This window comes from Cucurbita maxima, unplaced genomic scaffold (genome assembly GCF_002738345.1).
Source record: "Cucurbita maxima cultivar Rimu unplaced genomic scaffold, Cmax_1.0 Cma_Scf00032, whole genome shotgun sequence".
NCBI lineage: Eukaryota > Viridiplantae > Streptophyta > Magnoliopsida > Cucurbitales > Cucurbitaceae > Cucurbita > Cucurbita maxima.
Window position 1 is genome coordinate 263,642 of NW_019272048.1, and position 16,620 is coordinate 280,261.

Consider the following 16,620-nt stretch of genomic DNA (forward strand, 5'->3'; position numbering starts at 1 on the left):
TATTGGTGGACTTTAGACGCGTTTTAAAATTGTGAGAGTGACGATGATATATAACGGGTCAAAGCAGACAATATCTATTAGCAGTGGACGTAAACTCTTAAATGAAAAGAAATACACAATGCAAAAGTGATAATTATTAGTGCATATAATATAATTATTCATCATGATTCAATATTGCGCCTCAACTTGTATGGCTACAAATATTAGTGATGCGATATTATATTTTGAGGGCCACTTGATTTAAGTGCTTATTCTCCATATTTATCACTACATCCCACATTCTTTGTCCACAAATAACTTGTCTAGAATTTTCTTTTATTTTGTGGGTAGCTTCAACCCATGTGTGTGCATATACCTCGACCCAACTTCGGGTTTGACGGTGGACTTGAAAAGCTACCTGCAGACGTCTTACACTCAATCATTTTGAATAACGCTTCGATCATCTGTATTTTTGCGACTGCTGACATAGTGTTAGTCGATACTTATTCTTCGTTTTACACTCAATCATTCGGAATAACGCACGATCCTCCATATTTCTGCAATTGTTGGCATCGTGTTAGTCGATACTTATTCTTCAGATACCGTCATACTTCTCCAGGAAAAGAAGTTCATGATTTGTAGGTCTTTTATCTCCATGCGGCATTGCTTCGTTAGGATTTCGCTAATTACAGGAAATTTTCCAATATTGCCTCTTATAGGAGTTTGGGTCGTGTCTCAGTCCTAGTGTGGTTGACCATGAAGTAAATAATGTGTCATTTACAAGTTTTGTTAGTTATCTTTCCAGTTGTTCTTAAGTTTTATTCACCATTGATTCCGAGTGTTAAAAGGTAGTCAACTTCTTCTAGTTTAGGTTGTTGACTTTCCACATGCTTATTTAGAATTTTCGGACACGTATGTAAGACTCGCTATCAGTCAAATACGACTCATCTACTAATTTCTCTGAAAGCCTTTAACAACATATAATCCAACGGTTAGACATTCTCATTGTGCCTAACCTAGGACACAGCGCGTCAGCCAGGAATTCCACGAGAATTAGTAGACTAACAAGGTTCACATATAACCCTTGGCATGTTTGACGGTAAGCATAACTTTGAGTCAAAACCTTTCTATATTACATTTGTAGCACGCTCACATCTTATGCATGCATTCTTATATATATGAACCTATAGATGCTCACATCGGGTGCATGCAATCATAATATACAAATAATTATTCATAAACACGTATATCACTATATTAACTCTTAATCATATAATCAACATGTTCGTGTATTTCAAAACAAGTTAAGAACTTGTTTAAAAAACTCATACGCTACTTACTTTATTTCGAGCTCCTCTTTCTTGTAGTGTATGCCTAAAAGAGTAATTCATTAGTCTCTCTCAGTTTGACCTATATTTAACAATTTTCAAGAGGCAATCTTGTTATAACAAGTCCTAAACGGAACAAATCGAGAGCCAAACAGAGCCTTCACGTGCCAACTTTTTTTGCCTCACGTGCTTGTAACTCGCTCAGTCGCAGTCTCCCACGCACACCTTTTTCCTCGAGACTTCCTGCAAATTCCTTTTCTGTCCCTGCTCAAAAATATCATCTTATGCATCGAATTTCAGCACGATTCCTTCTACAACTTTGTAGATTTCATTATTGTGACTCTATCGAGTCCCGTTTCATAACCTATTATCCAATATATATCAAGTTATCGAGATTTAAAGCTTTAAAAAAATATGAATTTTTAGTTCTCCAAGAACAGCATAAGACACTCGAGTTTCCTTCACAAGGAGCTTCCACGAACTTTCTTCAAATTTTTTAAATTGATTAATTTATTTATTATCATTATTATAACACAACCAAACAAAATTTGTTTTGCCTATAATTTTGTCTTTACTATCATTACTACATTTACATATATATAAATAATATATATATATAAATAATATATATATATAATACATACATAGAATATTACAATTTTTTCCCTCCTTTAAGAAACTTTCTGATTCCATAAATAAATGTCAATGGATAGAATTGAAACTTGAAATCCTCTTGTTTTCTAGTAGCTTCCTTTACTAGCTCGTTTTTCTACCAAACTTTAATAAAGGAAATGTCTCTACTACGTAAAGATTTCGCTTTCCGTGCTAAAATTTTAAGAGGTTGTTCTTCGTAGCTCAGATCCTCTTTCAATTGTAAGTCTTTGTAAGGAAGAACATGTGCGGAATCTTCAACATATTTTTGTAGCATCAAAACAGTATTGAAACATGAAAAACGTTGTGTACTGACTCTGATGCGGATTTGTACCCTTTATGAGAAAATTTTACCAAATATAGGTAGGTATCCCAACCACCAGAAAAATTTAGTATACAAGCACGTATTATATCTTTGATAATCAGATTCAGTCTTTCTGCCTACCCATATGTTTAGGGGCGAAACGTTGTACTGAACTTTGGTTGTGTATCAAGTGCCTCCTGAAGACTTCTCTAGAATCGAGAAGTAAGTACAATTGTGCTCAATTATCAACTGAATATGTTGACTTCCCTAGTATAAGATGAGTTGTCTTAGTTAGTCTATCCACAACAACCCATATCACCGTAAATTCCGACCAGGTTCTAGGTAGTCCTGTAATAAAATTCATGGTCACTTCTTCCCACTTCCAATGGAGCACGTTCAGAGGTTACAGTAATCCAACAGGTTTCTGTCTAGGTGCCTTAACTTCTGATAAGTTAAACACCTAATGACATATTCAGCAACGGCCTTCTTCAACTGCTACCAAGAAGTTGAAGAAGGACGTTGCTGAATATGCATTTTAAACTACCATCAACGGTTACCCAAACCACAAAAAACATATGCATTTTAAACTACCATCAACTGCTACCAAGAAATTCTTAGCTCGCTCAGCCTCTAGAACAACTATTTGAGCTCGTTCAAACTCCGTTTGAATTTTAGTTTGTCTTGTTAGCAATAAAGATGAGTGTGCTGTTGTATGACTCAAGGCATCAGCACATTAGCTTTGTCAGGATGATGCAGGATGTCCATATCATAATTTTTCACTCGCTCCAAACATAGTCATTTCCTCCTATTTAGCTCTTTCTATGTGAATGGATATTTGATTTGTCAGGGTGATGCAAGATGTCCATATCATAATCTTTCAATAGCTCCAAACATTGTCATTTCCTCATATTTAACTCTTTCGGTGTGAATAGATATTTGAGGTTCTCCCTCACGTGTACTCGCTCAGTCACACACGCCAGTCACAATCTCCCACGCACCCCTCACGACTTTCTGCAAATTTTCAACTTTTATATTAATTCCTTTTATGTCCCTGCCCAAAAATATCACCTTACACCCAAAATTTCATCTCGATTCCTTCTACAACTTTGTGGATCTCATTATCGTGACTCTATCGAGCCCTATTCCATAACCTATTACCCACATACATCGAGTTATCAAGATTTAAAGTTTTGAAATTATGAATTTTTCGAGTATGTTCTATAGCTCCTCTTCCTCAAACGCGTCAATCCCCCCCACACGTTTTCTTCCCCCTCTTCTTCATTACAGCAGCTGTTCTCTGTTTTTTTTTTAATTATTATTATTATTATTGTTATAACACAACCAGTAACATTTGCTTGCCTTTAATTATGTCGTCACTATAATCATTACATTTACATATATACATACATAGACAAAACATTACACTTGTCTTTTGTTTTGACCTGAAATAAGGAGCATGTGGTTTGGTAACACTATTGAACTGTGTTGAATTATTAACCCCTTTTCCCATTTCCAGCAATGCCGTACACACCATTACAAATAATACTATTTTATTTGTCTTCTAGCTGCTTCATGCCTATATAAACGCCCCACCCCTCAAACCCCAAGTGCCTCAGCGTTCAAGTTCAAAGCTACAATCAAACGAACTTATAGAACAGAGAAAAGAACAGGGTTCTTGCAAATGGGGTCGGCCGTAGTAGTCTCGATTCCTGAAGAAATTCAGGACCAAAGAGTTACCGATGACGTCCCCGTTGATCAGAACAAGAACAAGAACAAGAACAAGACGGCAGCTGTGAACAAGTTTCGTAACTTGTTTGACTCGACTCGAGACAGAATAAAGAAACAAGACATGAAGAAAATTTTCCATAGCATTAAGCTTGGGATTGCTTTGGTTGTTGTTTCACTTCTTTATCTCCTTAATCCTCTTTATAAACAAGTTGGAGATAATGCAATGTGGGCTATAATGACCGTTATTGTTGTCTTTGAGTTCTATGCAGGTAATTCATTCACTACATGCACCAATAATTCAAAAAATTTCTTGGTTTTGACTTGATTTTGGTTTGTTGGTTTAGGAGCTACACTGAGCAAGGGGCTTAACCGAGGGTTAGGCACGATTTTCGGGGGTGGACTCGGATGTTTCGCGGGTTCGTTCGCTCAAGATGTCGGCGGGGTCGCCTGTGCTTCCATTATTGGAGTTTCCGTCTTTGTTTTCGGTGAGTCCTGGTTCTCGTAAAGTCAAATGTTCAATTCTTCATATCTTATTGAACTTGTTTGTTATTTAGGTGGTATTGCGACGTACTTGCGGTTGATACCGAGTATAAAGAAGAAATACGACTACGGAGTAATGATATCGATATTGACGTTTAATTTGGTTGTGGTGTCTGGCATGAGAGAAGAAAAGATTATGGCATTAGCAAGAGAACGCTTGTCGACCATTGCCATGGGATTTGCAGTATGCATTTTCATAAACCTTCTCATCTTCCCTGCTTGGGCTAGCGATGAACTGCATCACTCCACCGTCCAAAGCTTCCATAACTTAGCCAATTCCATTCAAGGTTTCTTTTTCTTCTTCATTCCACCATAACTAGCTATGAAAATAAGAACTTAAAGCAATAGAATTCTGTTTCTCAGGGTGCATGGAGGATTATTTCAGCTCAGCTGATGACAAGAAGAAGAACAAATCTGATGCAAGTTTCAGCTCTTGTAAAGCAATTTTGAACACAAAATCAAAAGAGGAATCATTGGTACAAACAAGTTTCCATTGTTGTTGATGTAAATTTCCATGAAGTAATGATCTTGAACAGAGATTAACTGTTTCTCAGGCTAATTTTGCCAAGTGGGAGCCATGGCATGGGAAGTTTGGGCTGAACTATCCATGGAATAGATATCTACAAATTGGGGAGGTTCTAAGAGAGCTAGCAGCCACTGTTCTTTCAATCAAAGGCTGTCTTCAATCACCAAGACAGGTATGAACATGAAATGCAAAGCTTAATGTTTCCAAAATTTGATGGGTTTTGTTGGAAAGTTTGATTAAGTTTGGTGTTTGGAATTTTGGGAGCAGCCCACATCAGGGATGAGAGAGGCGATCAAGGAGGCATGTGAGATGGGCGGATCGTCCATTGCATGGGCGCTGAAGGAGCTTGGAGAAGGTATCAAGAACATGAAAAGGTGTCAAATTGAGGGTGTCATAGTGCCTAAATTGAAGCTGGTTAGGCAAGAAATGAGCGGTTTAATCACTCCATCAAAGCTTGGAGTGATTGAGAATGGTGATGAATTGGCAATGGCTAGCTTTGTGTTCTTAATTATGGAGATTTTGGAGAAGGTCGAAGAAGTCGCAAGAGAGGTTGAGGAACTAGAGGAGGCTGGTCGATTCCGTACCACATGAATCTTCATTGTTTATTGTCTATGTTTATGTTTTTATTAGTGTTATGTATATAATGATTTCCAATTTTTTTGGATGTAGTTTAAAAATATACTTATAGAATTCTTCAAGTTTGAGCTTAGTAGCATTTTTGGTTCCCGATGTTCATGTTCGTTTTCTAATTAAAAGAAAGAATATTTTTCAGATTCTTTATTCTTTTCCGCTCTTTCCTTTCTCCTTCTTCGTCCGTTACAAAAATGAATGGATACCATATATGTAATGAAAAAGTCCTAAAAAAGTATTGCTGAGAGGGAAAGGTGGGGCAATCATTAGAAGAATGAAAAGAGGAGAGAGAAAGAAAAACATTTTAAATCAATTTATTAAAAATATAATATATACATATTTTACAAAAAAAAAAAAAAAATTAATATAAGAGAGAACTTTGCCAACCTTCTACGCCTTGAGATCAAGACCTGTTTGAATATAGTTCGATCAGAGAATAAGAGAGAACTTTGTTTTAGAATATGTTCGATTAGAGAATAAGTCAGAGAGCTCTCGATCATATTCCAATGCTGCCATAACAATCACATCACAAACAGCATAACTATAGTTAGAAACTTAAGACTTCAATGGCCCCAAAAGTCTTCTTCTTTATTGGTTCACCATATTGAGGATGTTCATATTATGATCTTGAGAATAAGAACAGCTGCATTGTTTAATATTAAACTGAAAAGGAGAAGGAGAGCCCTTTTCAGAGTGGAAGCAACACATTAAGTGACAATGGAGTTGCAGGCCATTTTCATTTTGCCTTGGCTCTGCGCACTCCCATCACAGCCTCAAGAGCCAAAGATGGATCCATTTTAGGAAGTGCAGGGATGGCCGGCTTGCAGACTGAAAACCAGAAGAAAATTCAAGCTGGATCAATAGAAAAAGTAGGCATCTTTTTCAGATATTCAAATCCTTAAAAGTAATAACGCAACCCTAAGGGAGGAAGGTGTTAGGACAACGAATCTTTGTGTATCTTCACAATATTAAAATATTGCGTTAATGGTTGTGCTTTCAAACCTAACCTCACTCCACTTAGTTTCGTTTTTTAATGGAGATGTAGTTTTTACCCATATGTTCTTGATCTCTCTCGTTTTTAACAAACGGGGTGTCTCTAACAATTTTCGTCCTAAACAAAGGGCCACCGAACCTTCCTTCAAATGGTTTTCTATTCAAGTTCTAGTTAGTAGAGTCCAACTATAGATGTTATTGCATGTGATAATCTTACAACTTTTGATTCACGTAAAGTCTTTGAAACCCGTCACAGTTAGTAAAGGTAGTTTTTGTTTTTGGTTGAGTCTTGACTTGAAACACTTGATTTTGAAGGAGAAAGACTAATATCCTTTTTACCGAGTGAAAGAAGCGAGAGGAAAGAAAAGAGCTACTTTTCCCTCGTGAAAGAAGGGAGACGAAAGAAGTCGAGGTTCAGGTTTTCGGTTGAGTCTCTCTTTTTTTCTTATGATTTAGAATTGTAAAGGAGAGAAGACAAAGATAGAGTTAAAGAACAGTTTTCAACAAAGAAGAAGAGGAGTGAAGCAATGAGACCGAAGGGAGAGGAGCTATTATCGATATAATTGAAGAAGCTGTAGAAGAGCACCACCATAGTTCAGGTCCTGGCACATGGGAGATTAATTCAATTGCAAAGATCGTGAATCAAGCCATTCACGAAGCGCTACTCCACTACTCAAGATAAAGATAAGGGTTCATGATTTAGTTTTGAGATATTACAACATTTTACATTCAACAACTCCCTCACTAACCTTATAATGCTTTGAAAAAACTGTCAAGATAGTTGTGAATGAGGTACAAAGGCATATCACTTCAGATTTGAGATAAAAGTGAACGAGGAAGTGGGGAAGTATTGTTTCCTTAAACGATAGAACTTGAACTTGAGTGCTTTCCAAAGGCAACAATCCCTAGACTACTGCCGGTTAGTGAGATCTATCAACCTCTGGCTATGACAATAGCTTTGACTTGACTATTTTTCTGAAGTAAAATCGTGAATAGAACTCATTGTTTTCCCCTTCGAAAACTAAGACAAAGATGTGACCTTAAGGAAGAGACCAATGGCAAAGGAATCAGTCATAGCCACAGAAAAAAACAGAGGCAGCGAGATCGACAAGTTCTTGTTTGATTCGCCACCCAAGTTTCCCTCTTCAATTTGTCAATTTTCTAGAAGGTGAGGGAGTCACTTGTCTAGTCTTGCGGTTTTAGTTGAGATATTGATCTTACGAGGAACGATCTTGCTGAGCTAAAAGACAGAAGACATACATCAAAAATCGTTTAGAACAATTACTAGAATTGGACAAAAGCAAGAAAATAGATAGGGATGGTTGGTTGTCCATGTCCACTATGGTGCTGAGTGTTCCAAACATTGGAGTCAAGTTGGTTTTGTGCAACTCCAAAATTTTCACGCAGTGTGAGATCTTACGTCAACTGGGAAAGAGAACAAAACATTCTTTATAAGAGAGTGAAAACTTCTCCCCAGCAGATGCGTTTTAAAAACCTTGAGAGGAAACTCGAAAGAGAAATCTCAAAGATCACAATATCTACTAACGGTGGGCTTAGACGGTTACACAATGAGTCTGGATTACGTTCTAAAAGAATGGGAGAGTTCTAATTCCCATTAGAAAAAAATATGATTTCCACAACATATCTCCTTATACTAATTCCTTCGCCTATGGACATGCTTCCTGCAGCAAGAATCTCACAACCTCAGACTGCACCTCTTGATCTTTGTGCTGCTAAGACCAACATGTTGGGATCGTGTCAAATGAGGATTGGGGGTCGTGCAGTGCTCCATGACAGTGCAATTAGGTATGAGGAATACCCATTTGATGATTAGAGACTAGTGTGGTGAATGTTATTGCCTCTTTGAAATGCACTTGTTTCACTTCCTTGTCTCTTTTCTCCTGTCTTTTCAATCTTAAATGAAGATATCAGGACGCTGATTGGTGCTTTCCTATGACATGATGCTCAAAAAAGCAAGAGGAAGTAGTGTTAGATGCATTGTTGTTAAATCAAAGCAGAAGTGTCGAGTTCAATGTTGGAGTTCCTATAGTCTCACAAACCCAGAATATTCAGAACTTCGAACAAAAGGCAACACTAGTCATCATTGAAGGGGCCGTCTTTTTCTTATTTCGGATGCAATACCCAAATTGTGTGCGCAAAGACAGAAAGAATGTAACAGTGTAAGTTCACCGCTAGCAAATATTGTACGTTTTGGCCCGTTATGTATCGTCGTCAGGCTCACGGTTTTAAAACATATTTACTAAGGAAAGGTTTCCACATTCTTATAAAGAACGTTTTTTTCCCCTCTCCAACCAACGTGGGATCTCACAATTCACCCCCTTTGGAGGCTAGTGTCCTTACTTGCACATCGCTCGGTGTATGGCTTTGATACCATTTGTAACAGCTCAAGCCTACCACTAGTAGATATTGTCTTCTTTGGCCCGTCGTATTGTCATCAACCTCACGGTTTTAAAACGCGTCTATTAGGGAGAGATTTCCACACCTTTATAAATAATACTTTGTTCCCCTCTCCAACCGATGTGGGATCTTGCAAAAAAAGCTTCAAAAGCTCTTGCTTGTTGAGGATTGTTGGTGGGAGTCCCATATCCGCTAATTAAGGAATACATCTTCATTGGTATAAGGTCTTTTGGAGAAACTAAAAGCAAAGTCATGAGAGCTTGCACTCAAAGTGGACAACATCATACCGTTATGGAGGTCCGTGATTCTAACATTGCTTTGATCGTGTTATTCAACAATTCAGCCATAATCACTTGCATTGCTGTCTCCCCAGTCCATCTTTTTTGTCCCTACGGATGAACCAACAATAAAAGGAAACTTGAAGACAAATCAAACGATGGAGGTGCTTTCCAAACCCTAAATGGGCTATAACGGATTGTAGTTTGGTTATTCCTTCTCACCATTTATCTTAAGAACACCACCAAAAGTTGGCACGTGAAGATCTTAAAAAAAGAAAAAAAGGGAGCATCTAATGGCATTAAAAGCTAGTTCTAAAAAGCTCATAGCTCCAAAATGGATATTGATATCATAACCGGAGTGGAAGGAGGATGCAAGTGGCATCAATCGAGCCGGGTGTGGGCGTGCAGCTAGACCACCGAATAATGTTCAACAAAGATATTACACATTACCATGTAAAATACTCCGTCTAAGTCAACTTCTTCCGACATTGTGATGATAAGGCCAATAAGTCCCATCACCCAAATAGCATTTGATACTATCTAATATAATTATCAACTCTTTCAACAGACAAGCCTTTGTTCCTGTCAATCTAATCTTCTAAAGTGAGTATTTGGTCTCTAAGAAAGCTCATATGCAGGGGATCTGATTCGGTTCATTTCTATACAAAGCCGCATTGTCACAAACCCATCACATTAAACAAGTAAAACACCTTATTTCTTATAAACAATTCGTCGAACAGGTAATCCGCATACTTCAAAGCTTGTTGTTAGATTTACAGGAGTCAAAACAAGCACATTCAGAAACTGCCGGAGAGTAGGAGTAGGCACTAAGTATGAAATTAAGAACTGAATCACTTTAATTCAACTAAAAACTAAAATGGTCTAGTACTGACCTTATAAGATACGGAGGAGAAGATGTAAAATTCAAACTTTCATACCGCCACAAGATGATGCGACTTCAAGCATTGGTACTTCGATCGTCGTCCGATTGTAAGTGATCAGATTGTTTATCGAGAAGGTCGTCGGGATCCCGAGTCGGATCAGAGTTGTCCATGGCGGAGCGGGCCTTATCGAGGAAGGGCTTGAAGGCGATCTCAATGGCTAGCCAACCCAGTGCCAAGGCTCCGAGGATGAAAAATGCTTGCTTGGACCCAGACGGTTTCTTTCCCATGGTTCTTGTTGTGGCAGCGCCGACTAGGTGTCTCAGAAGCAGAGAGCTCCGACTGCTCTTTCTATTTTCCAGGAACGATGAACAAAATATTAGATAAAATGACTCAAATTTTTTACTAATTTTTCCTATAAAATATATTATAATAATGAATTATGAAATATATTTTATATTTTCGTAATAATTTAGTAGTATGTTTTATTTTATTCCCCTTATTTTTATATTCCATCTCACTCATATTTTTCATTTTTAACCCTTACAAAATTAACTTTTCAATATATTTATAAAAAAAAGAGTAATTAATATGTGTATTGAAAATAAAATAAAAATTGCTATGAGTTTAATAATACAGATAAGAAAATTGTACTGAAAAGAAAAAAAAAATTGTTAAAAGGCTTTATTTTATCTAAACTAATGGGTTAATGAATTTTTAGATTTTTTTTTTGTTAAAATTAGTAATTTAATTCGTAAAAATTAAACAGTGAAAATATTTGCAGCAGTTAATTCAGTTCTGAGACCAATTTGGTGAAAGTAAAATTTTTTAGGAACCTAGTTCTTACGGGGTGAAATTTGTTTGTTACAAATATATATAATCAAATATTATTTGATTGTTAGACGAACACGACTCTCCCACTTTGAGCATAAGATTTCGTGGCTTTGCTTTGGGCTTCCCAAAAGACCTCATCCCAAAGAGAGTATATTCTTAGATTATAAACTCATGACCATTCCCTAACTTAATCGGACACTTTCATCTAACACGGATGACTTTATTATAAATGAAAATAAAATTAATTAAATTAAAAAGTTAATCCCTTTTCTTAGTATAAAATATTAACCCATACTCATGTCTTCTTAAAACACATCCAAAATCATCCTAATTTATCCTGATTTTCAAGTAATCCTCCAATATATTTTTCCTTCAAATCTTATTTTAAAAAAAGTAGCAGAAAAGACAGTGAGGAAATATATGAATTGATGAAGATATTTTGATAAAATCTCTTCACCCGTGCATTATGAACTATTCAGTGAATACATACAGTAAATATGAGATCTCACATCAATTAGAGATTAGAGAAAAGAATACAAAGCATTCTTTACAAGGATATAAAAAAATTTCCCTAACACATTTTAAAAATCTTGAGAAAAAATCCAAAAAAGAAAGCCCAAAAAGATAATATATCCTCGTATTGAACATGGGAAAGTTTAAGAAAGCATTTTAAAAATCTTAGAGAAAAAATCTAGAAAAGAAAGTTGAGAGAGAACAATATCTGATGACAATGAGAAGTTCAAGAAGCGCAGGTCCAAAGCCGCCGTACAGACCTCAAAAGTGAACGAGTTGTGAAGAGAAAGCAAATGGAGGAAGAACTCTAAGGAAGTCTTACAGAAATGACTTGACACAATAGTCTTTTATTGTAACCAACTTAAGTACTGCATGACTACATCTATCAAAGTTGAAGATAAGAGACGAGATTCCAATCTAGAGACATGCCAGAGTTTGATCATTGTGATGATATTAGAGTGTAAATCAATAACAGACCCCAGGCACCAAAGAAACATAGTAAGGCTACGTCAATCATAGAAAAACAACTGGATAACGTTGTAATAAACACATGAGATTGAGCAGTGAATTGCTATACCGTCACTAAATTCAGAATCCTTCGCTACAATACAAGTGTTTACACTACCGGTCTCAAAACTTGAAACAACTGCAACAAATCTAGCGTCCACGACCACGACCACGCCCACGTCCACGTCCTCGTCCACGTCCCATAGGCTTCCCTGTAGTTGCAGTAGAGTGTAGAAATGCATAAGCAACACATTTGATAATGGGTAGAGCATATAACTCAGCATACACAAGTTCACTTGCAGAAAATGACCATAAGTACAGGCATGAATACAAGGACAACACGTACCTGCAATTGGTTTCTTCGGCTTGACCCTCGGTGTCTCTTCAACAAGTAAAGTCTCGAGATTCAAGCTATCAGGTAGAATATAATATCTGATGTTGTTGCCCCTCACACTTAAATGATCCATGGTGACTGGATTTTTACCCTTTAGAGTAAGCTTCACAGCCTTCAAATGTGTATTCATGCTGATATCCACACCTATGAAACACAAGAGAATCACTCAAAATCAACCAAACAGTGATTCCTCTTAACGATAATAGTAGTGACGTTAAAGATATCACTTTAGAGTTTATGTTTAGGTGCAATTGACATGAATGATCTAAGAAGCACAGATACAAGACAATGACATAAACACTGAGACACATCAAATTCTTAAAATGTAGGACACAAGCACCTTGGGGACATGTTTTTTTATATAAAATATGTGTCGATATAGGTATATTAGTCTGTTTTTTTAATAGATAAAATGTGAATTAAACATAAAAATAAAATAAGCTTCACTAAAAGCATCCATAGTTGAGTCAATTAACAATATTTGAAACCTTAAAACATATAAAAAGATTAGTTGGCTGCAAGAGGATGAACATGTCATCCTAATACTTAGGATTGATCAATATTTAAAGATTCAATCTAAAAGAAAATCTCAAAATTTCCCCTATTTTATGGGTTAAATATTATCTAGAGGTGTGTCTAGCCATGTATAGCATGGCCAAAGCATATCCGGACATATGTGTCCATGCTTCATAGTTTTTTTTTTTTTTTTTTTTTTTTTTTTTTAACTTTTTATGATTACTAAGTTTGTTTATCAATACTTGGTAAAAAAAAATTAATTAAATTAGAGTCTTATGCTTCATACCACCTTGAGGCTTTCACCTCACCTCCACCGGAGGAAAAGTCTCAAGGCTGCCTTTAGCTTTTTAAAACATTGTTTATAATCTCAGTTGACATCCTCCCACAAAAGAGGTAACCAACTAAAATTATGAAATTGAGTCCCAACTCTCCCATAAAGGCATCTTGTGAGAAACGACTCTGTGAGTAAATAACTAGTTTCAGTAGCAGCCGCATAGAGAAATACGTTAAATGGAAGCACCAAATAAAATGGAGTTGGACTTTCCTTCCATTGGCTCTTTCCGGAAGTAGAGAAAATAACATCCTACTTCTTAATGCAATCTAATCAATATTCACCAACTCCTGAGGCACCCATTAAAAGGGAGTTGGACTTCCCTTCCATTGGCTCTTTCCAGAAGTAGAGAAATAACGCCCTCATTCTTAAATGCTTAGGGAGAAGAGTGATTGTTGGCAACAAGGGGTTAAACCAGAAAGATAGGCAAGGAAGCCTAAACCAAAACCATAGGTAATATTGGGGGATAATTGTGGAGTGCTTGCTCGCTCTTTTCATAGAGAAATTGGTAGTTGTATAGCCTTTATAGGAAACATTGATACGTTTCAATTAGAAGCTGGCCAAGACTGGTAGAATACATTGATTCATTCAACTGCTTCTCCTCTAAATCACTTTCATTAAACTCTCTATGACCTTGCTAAAGCTGAAAACTCCTTTGGGTAAATCAGTTTGGAAGTTTGACGTCCCCAGGAAGGTTAATATGATTGTGTGGTCACTTACTTAAAGAAGCCTCAACTCCCCAAGCGGCTCAAAAAAAGTTCCAAAATTGGGTTCTCTCCCTGGTTTGTTCCTCTGCTATTCCTATGATGAAACCCAAAATTACCATTACCTCCACTGACCTTTTTCTATAGGAGGTGGTCTTTCATGTTCAATGAGCCTGGTTTCTGTTTATGCCAACCCAGCTTGGTTGACGATTTTCCTTGGAAGCCCTCACGGCCTGATGGCTTAAATTTAAGGCTAAGATCTCTTGGAATTGTCCTTCTATGGATTCTTAAGGAAAAAATAATCTATTATAGATTCTATTTGTAATGTATCGCAAACATTTTACAATGGTTATTCAAATACAAGATATTCATATTCTATTGTAATCAGTGTTTTTTAAAGCTCAGGGAACAATAGCCTTATGTCGTGCAAGGTGCAAAAAAATAAAAAAGCAAGACCTTTCTTTTGTAATGTGCACTATATATAATTTTTTTATTAATTAATAAAGAAGAAAAACACTAAATGCAAGGGTTTTTGCATTTAAGGATGGTAACTATTATTACGTTTCAAACGATGAAGAAGACAAAACCCAAAACGCAAGGATGGCATATATCATAATGCACCGAAGAATGGCATATGAGCAACACAATCCAAAAATACTGGTGTTCAGCAGAAGTTAGTTTTTAATCAGACTAAGTTGATGCCATTCTACTGCATGTGAAAAACAGTTCAAGTTAAAAGTTGAAGTATATTCACTTGGTTTAAGAAACAACCCCTTCAAAACAAAGGGGAAAGAAGGAATGGTAGGAATCAGTCCATATAAAAGTGAGAGGGCATTTAAAAGATTTGTTTAAATCTACTGATATGCCATGAAATAGAATGGACATTCAGCATCAGTAGACAGTAGTCAATAGTTCAAATTGATTTGTTTGTTAAGAATGATAAAAATAAAAACTATACAGAGAAAACACCGCATCCTCCCAATGCTTAGATGACAAGGAATTTAGTTGCCCGTAAGCAACCTATGAGTTTAATACTAGTTTTTTTTTTTAAATGATGAGAGTTGAAGATCCCACGTCGGTTGAGGAGGAGAACGAAGCATTATTTATAAGTGTAAAAACCTCTCCCTAGAAGAAGCGTTTTAAAAACCTTGAGAAGAAGCCCGAAAGGGAAAGCCCAAAGAGGACATTATTTGCTAGTGGTGGACTTAGATTGTTACAAATGGTATCAGAGCTAGAAATCGGACAATGTGGCAGCAAGGAGGCTAAGCCTCGAAGGGGGGTGGATTGGGGGTCCACATTGATTGGAGAAGGGAACGAGTGCCAACGAAGACGTTGGGCCCCCGAAGGGGGGTGGATTGTGAGATCCCACACTGGTTGGGAAGGAAAACAAAGCATTCTTTATAAGGGTGTGAAAACTTCTCCCTAGCAAACGCGTTTTAAAAACCTTGAGAGGAAGCTCGAAAGGGAAAACCCAAAGAGGACAATATCTACTAGCAGTGGGCTAGTACTATTTTTTAAGATTCAAAATGGGAGTGGGATAGCGGTTCTCCAAGCGCGCGCTTGCCAGAACTCTTCAGTTAGCTTTCACAACTACACAATTGCAGGAACAAATGTTGGGAGATAATTGTGAGACAAAAGCAAGAAAAACGATAATCGTACACTGGCGGACAGACTAAACCTTGGCGTGACTAATAGTAGCAATGTACTTCAGCCATCGCAAGAAAAATAGCCACACACAATTTTAAACGAAACATTAATTAAATTTCTAGCAGCAATGTAGCAGAGAAAAATCTATGTAAGCCAAATTATCAAGAACAAGAAGGTTGAAGATAAATCATAAACCACTCCAAATTGACAGTAGAACCCATATTCCAACTATCCCTTCCAACTGAAACATTCTACGACTTGCACTACAGTGGAGTTCAAAGAAGAAAACAAAACAGAAGTTGGAAGTTAAAAAAAGCTCTCCTACAAAGTTGGTAAATCTAGGGTTTAACAAGATTAAGAAAATATCAATGTGCGTGGCTGCGAGTGAAAGTGAGAAGGATACCTGTGATAGTTCCATGGACAACAGTTCCATTTTTGAGCTCGATTGAGACCGTCTCATTGTTCAGCTTCATCAAAAACCTGTACATTCACCAAAATCCAAGTTTCTAAACATAAAAACGGCCATTCTGGGTAGAGAACAGCGAATAGATCGAGAAGAAGGAGATCGAAAATAGAAAAGAGAAGAGCGTAAGAGCATACCTAACGAGCTTCATGATTGCAGTGGAAATGAATGTAGGGTTTCAAACACAGACAAACAAGCGAAGCGGGAGAGGAAATTTGTAGAGTTTTACGTGCTGCCGGTGAGTATGAAATAGTAATTTAAGAAAAGTACAAGGGCATAAATGCAAATAAAAATAATAAAAAGACGATAAAGGAAATGATGCTCTAACCCGCCCCGGCCCGACCCGCCCCGGCCCAGCGAGGTGTTTATATCTGTAAATAAAAATATTAACAAATAAAAGCTAAAATTTACTTTAATGGCGACTAACGTTAACGGTATTTTAACTTGGGTGACCA

General features: G+C 36.9%; 3 protein-coding genes across 5 annotated transcripts; 1 reads left to right on the forward strand and 2 right to left on the reverse strand.

Moving 5' to 3' along the window:
• Positions 1-1,538: 1,538 nt before the first annotated feature.
• On the reverse strand, positions 1,539-10,641 carry LOC111467002 (outer envelope membrane protein 7-like). Of its 3 annotated transcripts, none has more exons than XM_023111753.1 (2): positions 10,314-10,641; positions 1,539-1,571 (listed from the first exon to the last, which is right to left on the reverse strand). In XM_023111753.1, exon 1 carries the CDS (start codon positions 10,544-10,546, stop codon positions 10,334-10,336), a length of 213 nt encoding a protein of 70 aa, XP_022967521.1. In that variant the 5' UTR covers positions 10,547-10,641; the 3' UTR covers positions 1,539-1,571; positions 10,314-10,333. The 3 variants fall into 3 exon arrangements, 2 of the variants coding, with proteins under 2 accessions (XP_022967521.1, XP_022967520.1); XR_002714470.1 differs by lacking the exon at positions 1,539-1,571 and adding an exon at positions 6,138-6,514 and having other exon boundaries at positions 10,269-10,641; XM_023111752.1 differs by lacking the exon at positions 1,539-1,571 and adding an exon at positions 6,138-6,514.
• On the forward strand, positions 3,858-5,803 carry LOC111467001 (aluminum-activated malate transporter 12-like). Its single transcript, XM_023111750.1, has 6 exons — positions 3,858-4,259; positions 4,335-4,475; positions 4,545-4,817; positions 4,894-5,006; positions 5,085-5,228; positions 5,324-5,803. Exons 1-6 carry the CDS (start codon positions 3,944-3,946, stop codon positions 5,645-5,647), a joined length of 1,311 nt encoding a protein of 436 aa, XP_022967518.1. The 5' UTR covers positions 3,858-3,943; the 3' UTR covers positions 5,648-5,803.
• Positions 10,642-12,016: 1,375 nt separating the features above from the next.
• On the reverse strand, positions 12,017-16,408 carry LOC111467008 (small nuclear ribonucleoprotein SmD1a). Its single transcript, XM_023111761.1, has 4 exons — positions 16,303-16,408; positions 16,106-16,182; positions 12,457-12,648; positions 12,017-12,322 (listed from the first exon to the last, which is right to left on the reverse strand). Exons 1-4 carry the CDS (start codon positions 16,314-16,316, stop codon positions 12,261-12,263), a joined length of 345 nt encoding a protein of 114 aa, XP_022967529.1. The 5' UTR covers positions 16,317-16,408; the 3' UTR covers positions 12,017-12,260.
• Positions 16,409-16,620: the final 212 nt, after the last annotated feature.

What these genes read in the sequence shown, in the direction of transcription:
- LOC111467001 (XM_023111750.1), top strand. Translation starts at nt 3,944, where the DNA reads ATGGGGTCGGCCGTAGTAGTCTCGATTCCTGAAGAAATTCAGGACCAA. An exon ending in TGTCTTTGAGTTCTATGCAG is followed by an intron (nt 4,260 to 4,334) that starts GTAATTCATTCA and finishes TTGTTGGTTTAG; the next exon opens with GAGCTACACTGAGCAAGGGG. An exon ending in AATCAAAAGAGGAATCATTG is followed by an intron (nt 5,007 to 5,084) that starts GTACAAACAAGT and finishes ACTGTTTCTCAG; the next exon opens with GCTAATTTTGCCAAGTGGGA.
- LOC111467008 (XM_023111761.1), bottom strand. An exon ending in TGTCCATGGAACTATCACAG is followed by an intron (nt 12,649 to 16,105) that starts GTATCCTTCTCA and finishes TGTGTTTCATAG; the next exon opens with GTGTGGATATCAGCATGAAT. An exon ending in GCCGAAGAAACCAATTGCAG is followed by an intron (nt 12,323 to 12,456) that starts GTACGTGTTGTC and finishes CTGCAACTACAG; the next exon opens with GGAAGCCTATGGGACGTGGA.
- LOC111467002 (XM_023111753.1), bottom strand. Translation starts at nt 10,546, where the DNA reads ATGGGAAAGAAACCGTCTGGGTCCAAGCAAGCATTTTTCATCCTCGGA.